Raw genomic sequence first — 13,667 nt, forward strand, 5'->3', positions numbered from 1 at the left:
GGGTAAACATCCAAATCAGATAGACCAGGCTCAAAATCACTTGGTCAAAGTGAAAATAAAAGATATATGAAATAAATAACATCTTGTTATGCATAGAACATACTGTAAAAGTTTACAGAAACATTAACACTCTTAAGTTAGTCATAGCTTTAATAACATTATCACAGTCTCCAATAGCAAAGTCACTGACATGACGATATTAATAAATAAAAATTTGTATTAATACTTCTTCATACAAGCCTGAAGACAAACATTTTTGTTTCACTCTTCTCATGTTTAAAATTTGTTATTATCTACTGATAATGTTTTAAGCTCCTCATAAATGTACAGTACTTATTTAAGAAATATCAAGAAGGAAATTGCAAGCACAGAGTATGAACTGCACATTCTCTTACTTTAACTAATGACCCAAACCTAGTAAATAACAGGTCTTTTCCATTGATGAAAGCAGTTAAATGGAACTGATATTGCACAAAACATTGCAGAAAGAAATAAATAGGTCAAAACACTTAATATGGAATGTTCAAGAAAAACATATATAAATAGATATTCTTTAACATATGATAACATTATTATAATGAAATGATAATGTTAAACATGATCTGAAATTAAAAAACAAACTATACTGACATCTTTGGCAGTAATTTCTCTTTTATCATATAAAGTTACCCAAATATATCTGATATATCATTACTGGTGATATTTGAACTTTGTGAGTTACTAGATCCTTGATTCTGGGGTATATTCATACTGTTCATTGGCATGTTAAACTGTCCCTGCATCATTGGAGGAGGTTTTCTCATCATATTTTGTTGTCCCATAAATCCTTGATTTCCCATCATTCCTTGACTTCCCATTATTCCCTGATTTCCCATCATGCCCTGCTGTCCCATGAATCCCGAATTACCCATCATCCCCGGCTGCCCTGGCATCATATTGATCTGTGGTCTCATTGGCTGATTCATCATTGAACTGAATGAAGAACTGCTCATAGGAAGAGAAGACCCTTGTGACTGAATGCCAGACATTTGATTCAGAGTTGCCTTTGGTTGTGTGGTACTAGGAAGAATTGAGTCGAATGCTGACAAGTCAAATGACTGTTTACTGTTTGTTGTTGATGTTGATCGAATTCCTGAAGAACTCTGAGACTGCCCCATAGATCCTACCCCTGAATAATTTGGGAAGCCACCAGTACTAGACACAGCTTGTGAAAACTGCATAACATTTGAATTCATACTCTGTTGTCCCATCAGTCCTTGATTTCCAATCATCCTTGGTTGCCCCATTGTGTTTGAGTTCATTAATGAAGCCGTTAAATCTTTGGGTTGTGACTTTGATACTGAGGGTGCAGCTTTACTGGCAGACATCGTCAGGGGCTTCTGCTCCTTAAACCTTCTCTGTTGTTCCTGTTGCTGAGCTAATCTCTGTTTTTCCTCTAAAGAGAGTGTCTGAAAGGTATTTTCAATGAAACAGTTAATACATACATACATTAATCATTTGTTGTTAGATATGCCTAAGTATTTCAAGTTTTCAATGAAATCAAACCAAGTTTACCTTTGGGACAGATTTAGATTCGCTGTCCTTGGCACTGGCTGGGGTTGGAGTTCTAGATGGCTCTGGAGTATGTTTACTATTTGTGACAGTTTGTTCAACACCAAACCCACTCAAAAACTGGTCCATCTATGTAACAAATTAACCAGAAAACAAATTTTTTAACAAATCTGTGAATTCCATATTTCTACTTCATGAATTTTTTTTAAATATTTACTGATGTATTTTCATAGTATTTAAATATAAGTCAGACAGATGCCAGGTAAAGTAATCGCTCTGCTCTGCAGGTGACACAAAAAGTTAGTCTTAAAAGACAGCTAAACTCTGCACACTAAGAGTTCTATTGCTGTAAAATTTTTATGCATGCAGGTAGAGTAATCTGCCCTTAGATCTAAAATAAAATAAATTGAAATTTGGCCAAGAATGAATGATACCTTATGTTGAAATGTAAAATGATAAACTCGATATTTACACCTTTGTATGATCAAATTTCTTGATGTCCAAAAATTTTTTTTTATTTAGTGTATAGAGGGTCCTTAAAAGATTGAAATTTTGTGATTTCTTTAATGTTAAGCTTTAATATCTACTTAAATAAGGCATTCTTCTCTGTCACAAAGTGAACTAATATATAATAGAGATCATTGAGTACATATATACTGTACCATAGTTTTAGGTTCCCCAGTTTTAGTAGCTTTTTCATCTTGTCCTGTTATTTTTGTAATTTCTATAGTTCTGAAAGAAAACATGGTTGATTGTCCATCAGACATTGTCAGGGTAGCTGACTAAGTAACACAACACAATCAGTTAATAGACCACCAGACAATGTGGACCTGATTTAACCTGATTTAGAATATGGAATTTATTGCATTACTTGAAAAACTACCAGTAGAGTCTATTACACAAAATTAAAATAATTTTTCGTAAAACAGTTTTGTTTTAAACCACATTTAAAGTTCATCCTTACTTTTGTTCTTGTCTCATTTTGTCGATCTGTTCGAGTTTACTGGAATGCTCTGCCTCCAGCTTGTTAATCATATCCTTGATTGTTGTTATATAGGCACTGAACTGTTAAAAGTACACAGTTCACAGTGTATTTAAAGCAATATGAGCTGCAACTTGATGTCGGAAATTCTTGTTGCAAAATCGTAATTATCTATTTCAGTGAGAGGGAAAAGGAACATTTATAAACTTCTGTTGTTCATATTTGTGATGGAGGTACTATTTATACGCTTTGATCTAAGCAGAATTACATTATTGTCGTCCTGTACAAAATTGATTTCTTATATAATTATATATATTTGATTGTACAGAAGTCTGTCTTCTGAGACAATTTTATACTTTCTTTTAGTCTAATTGATCATAAAGGTTTAAATCACATACACATTTATCATAATAACACATTTTAACAGCAAAATAAAATTTTCAAAAATGCAGCTCATATTGCTTTAAAGTGATCATACTTGCACAAGCATTTAAACAATGATTTGATAGCTACTGAAAAAAATCTAATATGATTTTTTTTTAAATGTGAACATTATACATATGAAGATGGTTGTTCTCTAACCTGTGATAGATTGAGATTACTGTCAATACTGACTGGTATCAGAAATGGTAGAACTTTGGTAGCCAGAATGTCCTTAGTAATCCCAAGTTTAGCATGGGACATGGTCACCTGATAAATTCCTACAAAAAGAGAAATAGTTAGAAAAGTTTTAGAAACAGTCTAAATTAAGTGTCTGTAATGTCAGTGAAAAGTATTAGTTGTCTACTGTCAAAGGTAACCACATAAGTATTGGTTGTCTACTGTCAAAGGTAACCACAATAGTATTGGCTATCTACTGTCAAAGATAACCACAACAGTATACACTTATCCACTGGTGGTGAGTGGGATAGCTCTTTTATCAAACCCGCAACAGGAACTATTCCCCGAGGGCTTGCCCGAGGGGAATAGTTCCTGTCAAGGGTTTGATGAAAGAGCTATCCCACTCACCACCAGTGGATAAGCGTTTTATTATACTGATGTATATCATAATTTCTGAGGGTTGAATTACTTGATACTACAGTTTCTTAGGCAAAGCATGAAAACTTCAACAGAATATTTGTAAAAATTGTGAGCAAGTATTTGGAGTAAGATTATAACACTGCAAGAATGAGCTGAAAATCTGATGACGGCACAATGCTACTGAAGTCGTGATTACATCATCAGTCTATAGACTGATAACAGGAAATCAAAATTGGCGGCAAAAATTGCATGAACATTTTCCGAGGGGTGGATAGCATAAACTATACCCCGGGGTATAGCTTTGCTTTGCATGGAAATTTTCTGACTATAAAAGATAGTTATTTTACCTTGTTTACTTTATATAGGAAACATTTTAACAGAAGTATAATAATATTGGTTGTCTACTGTCAAAGGTAACCACAATAGTAAATTTGATGTCTATCATGACTTTCAACCTTGCGTCTTAAAAACCAGTGGAAATATCTTTACCAGTTTACCAAGTTTTATGTCCGTCATACAAAAGGTTCAAAAGATACTGAGTGGAAAAAAAGTCCAGAGTAGTTGAAATGTAACCTTTCACCTTGTAATCTCAAAATCAATAAGGATGATTTTATTTTAGGGGGTATCAGTGTACCAAGATTGATATCTGTCAAGCAAAGGGTTCTCCAGATATAAAGTGAACAACACTCTATGACCGACCTACCAAAAGGTGCAAACCAATATGCCCCCCTTTCTTCAAAAGGGAGAAGGGGGATAGAAGGTTGCTTGTATAAATATCAAATAATGCACAATGAGTTAATGCTAACACAGACATCCACAGATTTTCTTTATTACATATGAGTTACATTTCACTGTTTAAATGTCACCTCTTGATAATAATTGACTTTAATCAGAGTCATTATCAGAGGTTATGTCCCCTTACCCAGAATGCTCATTAGGACAGCGGGCTCCCGGGAGGGTATCTGAGGGAGGAGAGGCAGGACATCATCCAGAACGGTCCACTTATCCATGTACTCCAACAATTTACCAATACACAGCAGACAGTTAATCCTCACCTACAAAAGTTGGAAATATAATTATTTCTGAAAAATATATACAGTAAAACTTGTCTAATCTGGACACCATTGATCCATTGAAATTGGATGTATTAGACAACATTTCAAAGAATTGTATTTACTAGAAGGGACTTAAAGTTGACATTGTTCTAGGCAAGATTTCATAATACACAACAGCTGGATTAGGCAAGTTTCACTGTATATCAATAATCAACCATTTTAAACTTTCAGAAAAATAATAGGTTTCTAATTATATACAGTCAAACATCATTGTCTCAAAATTGATGAGAACAAGAAAAAACTTTGAGATACACCAGTATACAAGATATCAAGGGTAAATACTTAAAGAATAAGTGGTTGGGACTTCCAATTCACTTCGACATACCCATGGTATTCAAGATACCGAAGTTCAGCTGTATGATATAGTGGCAGTTAATTAATCAATACACTGTACTTGGTTGAATAATTTTTTAATTTATTAATAAGATAATTTCTAAATAATACCTTCAACTAGAAAGTCCATAAAGAAATGAATGCCCCACAAAAGGAACACTTGTATTTCAACACGAAAAGAAATGTACCTTCCTTATTTGTTTAGACATATCTGACATAATAATAAAATATGATGAAGTAGAATAACTCACATACTTTTTTCATATACAGATTGATCCCTAGGTACAATTGTCGTTTTTTACAGCATAATATGTAGTGTTGATTCATCTTATCTATCATCTAACAGCTAATTGAAGTCTCATTATTTCAAGTTTATTCTCCAATACTTAGTAATTTTTAAATAAACAATCTCTTAAATATATATTAAGTATGTGTGGTTAAAGATTTATTGGTGTATGGAGTTTTATGAAGTAATCTTTTATGAAATCATATAAGATGAACTAAGAGTAAAATGAGGCCAAATGTGAAATTCAAGGTCATAGGGAAGGTCAAGGTGAAAAAAAACTGTATCAATGTACAGAGTTTGATGAAAAAATCTAAGTGCAAAATAAAGGAATAGTGAGATCTGTGTTATTGGAAAGGTCAAGGTGAGAAAAAAAAAGTTTTATTGCTCTCTCCAATATGTCAAGGTCAAGGGAAGGTCAAAGTCATAAGGAAGGTCAAGGTCAGAAAATTATGACAGAGTTAAATTGCTCTTTCCAATACAAAATAAGTTACTTTGTATAAAGTTTTATTAAAATATTGAAGTTAAGGTCATATGAAAGGTCAAGGTTAGTAAATTATGATAGAGTTGAATAGCTCTCACCAATTTGTATTAGAGTATGAAGTTTGATAAAAATTATGATCAGTGTCCTCTACATTACGCTACCTGCAAAACAATTAAAAGTGAAGTCAAGGTTATGCAGAAAGTCAAGGTCAGAAAGTTAAGATACAGTGAGTTGAATAACTTCTTTGTAGGATGTGACATAAAATATCTTGCAAAATGAGGATATCTGGGTCAAGTTTATAGGGAAGGTCAAGGTCAGAAAATTATAATACAGTTGAATAGCTCCTATCAATTTTCATCTTTGTATGAGGTCCTTGATATTAAGATAAATGCAAAATAAGGAATAGTGAGGTCAAGGTCATAGGGAAGGTCAAGTCAAGAAAATTATGGCACAGTAGAATTGTTCCAACTTATATGTATCAGTGTATGAGTTGTGATGAAAATATTATGAACAGTTTCTTCTTATATGTGCTAAATGCAAAATTATAAATAGCTAGGTCAAGAACATAGGGCAGGTCAAGGTCAGAACATTTTGACACATTGGAATAGCTCTCATCAATTTGTATCTTTGTATGAAATTTGATGAAATATCATGATCAATTTCTTTGAAACTAACTTAAATGCAAAATAGGCTATGTAAATGTTTAAAAACTGGGATACAGTTGAAAAGCTCCCTTCATTATGTATCAGTGAATGAGTTTTGATAAGAAAAAAAAATCTTCATTAGTTACTTTGAAACTAAGCTTAACACAAAATAGGAAATAGTGAGGTCAATGTCACATGGAAGGTAAAGGTCAGAAAATAATGACATAGTTGAAAAATCTCCACCAATATGTATCAGTGCAGAGTTTTGATAAAAATATCTTGAATAGTTACTTTGAAACTTACCTAAAAACAAAATAGGGAATAGTGAGGTCAAGGTCACTGGGAAGGTCAAGGTCACAGGGAAGGTCAAGGTTAGAAAATTTTGCCACAGTTGAATAGCTCTCATCAATATGTATCAGTGTATGAATTTTTGTTAATATATATTATCTTGAATAGTTTCTTTGAAACTGCATAAAACACAGTTTGATGGACAGGCAGATGGAAGGACATAAGACAGACATGACAAACATTATATTCAGTCTTTATGGTGGGGCATAAAAAAACCCACTGCAAAAATAGCAGTATACATTTATGTTTAGACCCCCTCCTAAAAAATAAACAAACAAACTTCTGTATATATGGATTACGTGTACATTTTGTATGCAATTACAGATTAAAATTTACATTCAATATACTTCTGGTACTACTCTAAAATAACACTGACAGTCTGGCAGCTCGACTTACTGAGAGGGTTCCTGTTGAAAGACAGATCTTCTTTATCCGAGGCAGAATGGATTTTTTCAAAGCAGAAAATTCTATCAGTCCAGCAAATGTTGGCACAATATCCAAACACATATCCTAGGAAAACAAATCCTTCAATTTTTAAATGTTTAAGGATGTACCTGTACCATGTTCTTTTATATTTATCATAATTAACTCCAATATAAACAAGTGCTAATGTAGCAAATTATTTTGCTACTAAAAATACTTAATGTTCACTGTTTTATCAATGTTCAGGAATGTGTTCAATTCTAAGCGGCAAATATTCCCAACATTAAAGGTATATTGTACTGAACATAGGATTCTGAAAATTAGAGCCCTTATATTTTGACTCGGCTCAATATTTTGCAGGGAATTTGCATGGTGCAAGATACATCTATCATATGTCATTAATGTTAGCTTGATTTTTTTTTTTTTACTTTAACTTTTAGACCACTCATTCTATAACTTCAAGAAAACTTGTATCTAGAATTTTTACATGAATATTATGGAGGAATTTCGGGGTAAAATACAATGTTCTGTGTCAATCTGCCTCAAGCAACTAATAAATCAAACTTAAAATGTGATCATTTACTGTAGGTGAGAGTTACCTGCTTCCAATAAATGATGAATCATGGGTAAAATGTACTGTAATTGTTTCCTGCAGTTGAGAGTTATGTACCTCAAATGACAGATGAATCATGGGTAAAATGTGCTGTAATTGTTTCCTGCAGTTGAGAGTTATCTACCTCAAATGACTGATGAATAATGGGTAAAATGTACTGTAATTGTTTACCTGTAGTTGAGAGTTATCTGCCTTGAGTGACTGAGGAATCATGGGTAAAATGAACTGTAATTGTTCACCTGCAGTTCAGAGTAATCTGCCTCAAGTGACTGATGAATCGTGGGTAAAATGTACTGTAATTGTTTACCTGTAGTTGAGAGTTATCTGCCTCCAGTGACTGATGAATCATGGGTAAAATGTACTGTAATTGTTTACCTGTAGTTGAGAGTTATCTGCCTCAAGTGACTGAGGAATCATGGGTAAAATGAACTGTAATTGTTTACCTGTAGTTGAGAGTTATCTGCCTCGAGTGACTGATGAATCATGGGTAAAATGAACTGTAATTGTTCACCTGCAGTTGAGAGTAATCTGCCTCAAGTGACTGATGAATCATGGGTAAAATGTAATTGTTTACCTGTAGTTGAGAGTTATCTGCCTCAAGTGACTGATGAATCATGGGTAAAATGTACTGTAATTGTTCACCTGCAGTTGAGAGTTATCTGCCTCGAGTGACTGATGAATCATGGGTAAAATGTGATTGGTAATCTCATTCTTAGGAGTCTTCTTCAGCAGTAATTTCATGTTTTGCATAAAGATCAGTGATACCTATAAAATGATTTAAACATCATTGAAATTTTAACAATTCAAAGTATTTAACCTCACCCATTAGAATTAGTAAATTCAATCAACATGGATATTTGAATTAATTTTCCATTAGAGAAGAATAACACTGGATTGATAATCTTTCTACTTTTTAACAAATAATTCCCTAAGTTTATACATGTAAATATTTAAATTTTACTTTACATTAAAACTTTACTATTACTCACTAAAGGAATAAGGGCCTGTTATTTGATGGCTTCATACAGTGTACCTGTATGGGTTCTTTATACAGTGTACCTGTATGGGTTCTTTATACAGTGTACCTGTATGGGTTCTTTATACAGTGTACCTGTATGGGTTCTTTATACAGTGTACCTGTATGGGTTCTTTATACAGTGTACCTGTATGGGTTCTTTATAAAGTGTACCTGTATGGGTTCTTTATACAGTGTACCTGTATGGGTTCTTTATACAGTGTACCTGTATGGGTTTATACAGTGTACCTGTATTGGTTCTTTATACAGTGTACCTGTATGGGTTCTTTATACAGTGTACCTGTATGGGTTCTTTATACAGTGTACCTGTATGGGTTTATACAGTGTACCTGTATTGGTTCTTTATACAGTGTACCTGTATGGGTTCTTTATACAGTGTACCTGTATGGGTTCTTTATACAGTGTACCTGTATAGGTTCTTTATACAGCGTACCTGTATGGGTTCTTTATACAGTGTACCTGTATGGGTTCTTTATACAGTGTACCTGTATGGGTTCTTTATACAGTGTACCTGTATGGGTTCTTTATACAATGTACCTGTATGGGTTCTTTACACAGTGTACCTGTATGGGTTCTTTATACAGTGTACCTGTATGGGTTCTTTATACAGTGTTCCTGTATGGGTTCTTTATACAGTGTTCCTGTATGGGTTCTTTATACAGTGTACCTGTATGGGTTCTTTATACAGTGTACCTGTATGGGTTCTTTATACAGTGTTCCTGTATGGGTTCTTTATACAGTGTACCTGTATGGGTTCTTTATACAGTGTACCTGTATGGGTTCTTCATACAATGTACCTGTATGGGTTCTTTATACAGTGTACCTGTATGGGTTCTTTATACAGTGTACCTGTATGGGTTCTTTAATCTTCAGTAGAGGAATAAGAGCAGGGAATATAATAGTTCTGTACTCTGTTTCCGTCGCCTGGTCAGCCATCAGAAGGAGGCTGGGGAGGGTAAAAGGGACCATGTCAGCATTCACACTCTCCTTCACGAGGGGAGGCAAGATTCGCTGTAGGTTCACTCTCTACAAATCAAAACTAGTCTTTGTTAATTCTTCAGTGAACATTGTAATTTACATTACATTACATTCAAAAGATGTTAATATTATTCAGTGAATGTTTCAATTTACAGTAACTTTCAAATAAACTGCAAAATCAACAATTCAGCTAGAAAGAAATTTCATACAGATCTTTAATTAGATACATGTATATATTAAATGTAGTCAAGACATACTAGGGATGGGTATCAACAAAAATTTCATATCGTGATATATTAAGATTTTTTCCCAAAATATCACGATAAAATCGGGATATTTTTACATGGAATTTTTACTTCATTTTCAAATGAATTCCCATAATTTTTCTTACAAATACACTGCAAAAATATAACTTTACTTTTTTCCATGTTTATTTATATAATACAAAGCATTTCTGGATGCCATAGTTTAACTTTATTCAACATTTTTTTATATTTTCTGTAATTTCTATTTCATAGTTTGAACAAATAAGCATAATAAATAAATAATTTCTGGAATTAATAATTATGTACCAAATACAGGTATTTTAGTCTCTGTATCACGATACGTATCATGCAATAAAAAATCACGATATATCGGTATACCGATAAAATCGCGCATCCCTAAGACATACTGTACCTTGGGAAGATTTTTCATGATTTTAGGAAGGCCTCTAAAGAACTCAGATTTCTGCAAGTTGTCTCGTTGAAATAAAGTATCCATAAATTGCAGAGTTACAGTTCCAACATCATCAAAGAAATCCACCTATGAAATGTCAAATCTAGGTTGATTAAAATTGACAAAAAATATATACAGTTCTACACCCAGAATTATACTGTTTGAGATTCTATCCTTCATCAGCTGACTAGGATCTGGTCTGACTGTAGGTTTTATGTTAAGGAGGAGTTTCTTACCTTCATCAACTGACTAGGATCTGGTCTGACTGTAGGTTCTATGTTAAGGAGGAGTTTCTTACCTTCATCAACTGACTAGGATCTGGTCTGACTGTAGGTTCTATGTTAAGGAGGAGTTTCTTACCTTCATCAGCTGACTAGGATCTGGTCTGACTGTAGGTTCTATGTTAAGGAGGAGTTTCTTACCTTCATCAACTGACTAGGATCTGGTCTGACTGTAGGTTCTATGTTAAGGAGGAGTTTCTTACCTTCATCAACTGACTAGGATCTGGTCTGACTGTAGGTTCTATGTTAAGGAGGAGTTTCTTACCTTCATCAACTGACTAGGATCTGGTCTGACTGTAGGTTCTATGTTAAGGAGGAGTTTCTTACCTTCATCAACTGACTAGGATCTGGTCTGACTGTAGGTTCTGTGTTAAGGAGGAGTTTCTTACCTTCATCAACTGACTAGGATCTGGTCTGACTGTAGGTTCTATGTTAAGGAGGAGTTTCTTACCTTCATCAGCTGACTAGGATCTGGTCTGACTGTAGGTTCTGTGTTAAGGAGGAGTTTCTTACCTTCATCAACTGACTAGGATCTGGTCTGACTGTAGGTTCTGTGTTAAGGAGGAGTTTCTTACCTTCATCAACTGACTAGGATCTGGTCTGACTGTAGGTTCTATGTTAAGGAGGAGTTTCTTACCTTCATCAGCTGACTAGGATCTGGTCTGACTGTAGGTTCTGTGTTAAGGAGGAGTTTCTTACCTTCATCAACTGACTAGGATCTGGTCTGAATATAGGTTCTATGTTAAGGAGGAGTTTCTTACCTTCATCAACTGACTAGGATCTGGTCTGACTGTAGGTTCTGTGTTAAGGAGGAGTTTCACATACTGTTGCAGACTGTCAGGAACACTTCCCAGAAGAGATGACCTGAATTTCCTCAGCTAAAAGGATTTTTCATTCTTTAATTACAATCCTGGAAAGCTGTTTATTAGTTTTAGAAAATGTATCTTTGTTTTCTCTTTTTTACAAAATGCAGATACATATTCTTATTCTGATTCATTTCTCCAAACATACACGTATACATATATGATGTTAATTTCATTTTGTGTCTTACACATTAAATACCTTTAACAAATAAAAATCAATCACAGCAATCTAATTTTTTTCATGATAAAATTCTCATGTGACATATTAAATAACTACCTCCTCTACAAATTTTTTGAACTGAGACAGCTGACCATGACACTCATACAGAGCTTTGCCATGGTTGTAGATACAGTAGATTAAGACCCCCAGAGAGAACATGTCACTGGCCTCACTACAGCTGTGGGTCAGGTAGTACTCTGGAGCCATGTAGTCAAGGTCAGGCTGGGTCACCGGTGGCTGATCAGGATTCCACTCATTACATGGAAATAAATTCTGAAAGACAAAATAATCCATAGAATTAATCCTTTTGTGTTAAGCAATAAAATATGTTCAAATCAAATCTGCTGTCTTACACTTTGGTCCTGTTGGTTGGCATTGGGAACACAGAAGTCAAAACCAGCCAGTTTCCATGAACCATACTTGTTTATAATAATGCTGGATGGGCACACATTGTTGTGCATTATTTTGGCATCTTTGTGAAGAAATCCCAGTCCCTCTGTCAACTGTAATGATGAGTTTAAAATAATGCCATTTTTACTATGTTAACATATAGTTCAATCCGGTCTATCTAATTTTCTGTTCTACATACCTGTAGGACACCATGCTTGATTTCTACCTCAAACAGTTTAAACTCGGCCAGTTCAGGGGGAACTGGGGTGGGTACATTTGTGTGATCTCCTAAAACATTGGCTAAACTGGCAAACACTGGTTCCGTAGCAAATGCAAGGGCCTCTCTGAAAATGCATGTATACATGACTGTGTGTAAAATACCAACACTGCTTTTACAATGAATGAGGTGTTAATCAATGGCATATGTATAGTTCAAGTGAAGTTTATTAAATTTTATTCACAATATTTTTCAATATTTCTTTAATATCTCCCTCTTCTTATATAAATGAATCTCTGATATGAAAATATCTAGAGCTAATCCACTGGGAGTAATCGTCAAGTTTATCCCTCAATTCTATATGTCAATATTACCATTACTCTACCTTGATTCCTCCAATGGGTGAAGGACAGACAAAATCTTTGGGTGCCTTAATCTCGTCAGCTGTGAAACACCTTTTTTTAACGACTCGATAACCAATTCTCTGTCTCTTTTGGAGTATTTTTCCAACTGCTTCTTCTCAAACACAAAGACTGCTGCTTCCTTTATTATAATTCAATGAAGAATAAAATTTAATATGTTTAATAACTATTACTGATATTTTTAATTTGCATTTGCATTAATTCACCTTTCGCACAAAGCTCATCATTATGATTAAAATAATACGCTATTGACTGTTAATTGATTTTTTTAAATCAGGAATTACAGAATTTGTAAGCTGCTCTTCAACTATGATACATTGAGAGATTACATATACCCAACTAGCAGACTATATTACCTTTTAGCAGATTATATTACCTGTTTGGTGGTCCTCTTAATAGCATTGTAAATCTTCCATGACAGTTCTGGCCCACCAGAGGCAATGTGGTTAGAGACATCAAAGTCTTTAGAGAGGGGATTTCCAGGAAGAGCGCTGCTGACTGCACTGCGGAGTTTGTTAAAAACATCCATTTCTCAGCTGTACCCTAAATCATATTGAAGTGTACTAAATCACAGATTTTAATGCACTGTCTGAGAAAGTTTAAAAAAGTACTCCTTTACTCCAGCATCATAGTGGCATGGAACAACATTTCAGCCGCATTTAGGAACTTGCCATTTTTACACATGCAATATAGACAATCAGCATGTCTAAGATCCTACACCATTAAACTGTCTACTTTTAACTTTTT

The 13,667-nt window shown here is 34.1% G+C and overlaps 1 protein-coding gene across 1 annotated transcript; it reads right to left on the reverse strand.

Moving 5' to 3' along the window:
* Positions 1-132: 132 nt before the first annotated feature.
* On the reverse strand, positions 133-13,459 carry LOC133189525 (SCY1-like protein 2). Its single transcript, XM_061324878.1, has 16 exons — positions 13,297-13,459; positions 12,884-13,041; positions 12,481-12,625; positions 12,245-12,394; positions 11,949-12,164; positions 11,570-11,686; positions 10,489-10,614; positions 9,682-9,858; positions 8,439-8,561; positions 7,157-7,270; positions 4,476-4,608; positions 3,116-3,234; positions 2,516-2,616; positions 2,214-2,283; positions 1,555-1,680; positions 133-1,448 (listed from the first exon to the last, which is right to left on the reverse strand). Exons 1-16 carry the CDS (start codon positions 13,447-13,449, stop codon positions 666-668), a joined length of 2,811 nt encoding a protein of 936 aa, XP_061180862.1. The 5' UTR covers positions 13,450-13,459; the 3' UTR covers positions 133-665.
* Between the last annotated feature and the right edge of the window lie 208 nt (positions 13,460-13,667).

This window comes from Saccostrea echinata, unplaced genomic scaffold (assembly GCF_033153115.1).
Source record: "Saccostrea echinata isolate AGI-Se365-2 ecotype Australia unplaced genomic scaffold, CSIRO_AGI_Sech_v1 ptg000019l, whole genome shotgun sequence".
NCBI classification, from domain to species: domain Eukaryota; kingdom Metazoa; phylum Mollusca; class Bivalvia; order Ostreida; family Ostreidae; genus Saccostrea; species Saccostrea echinata.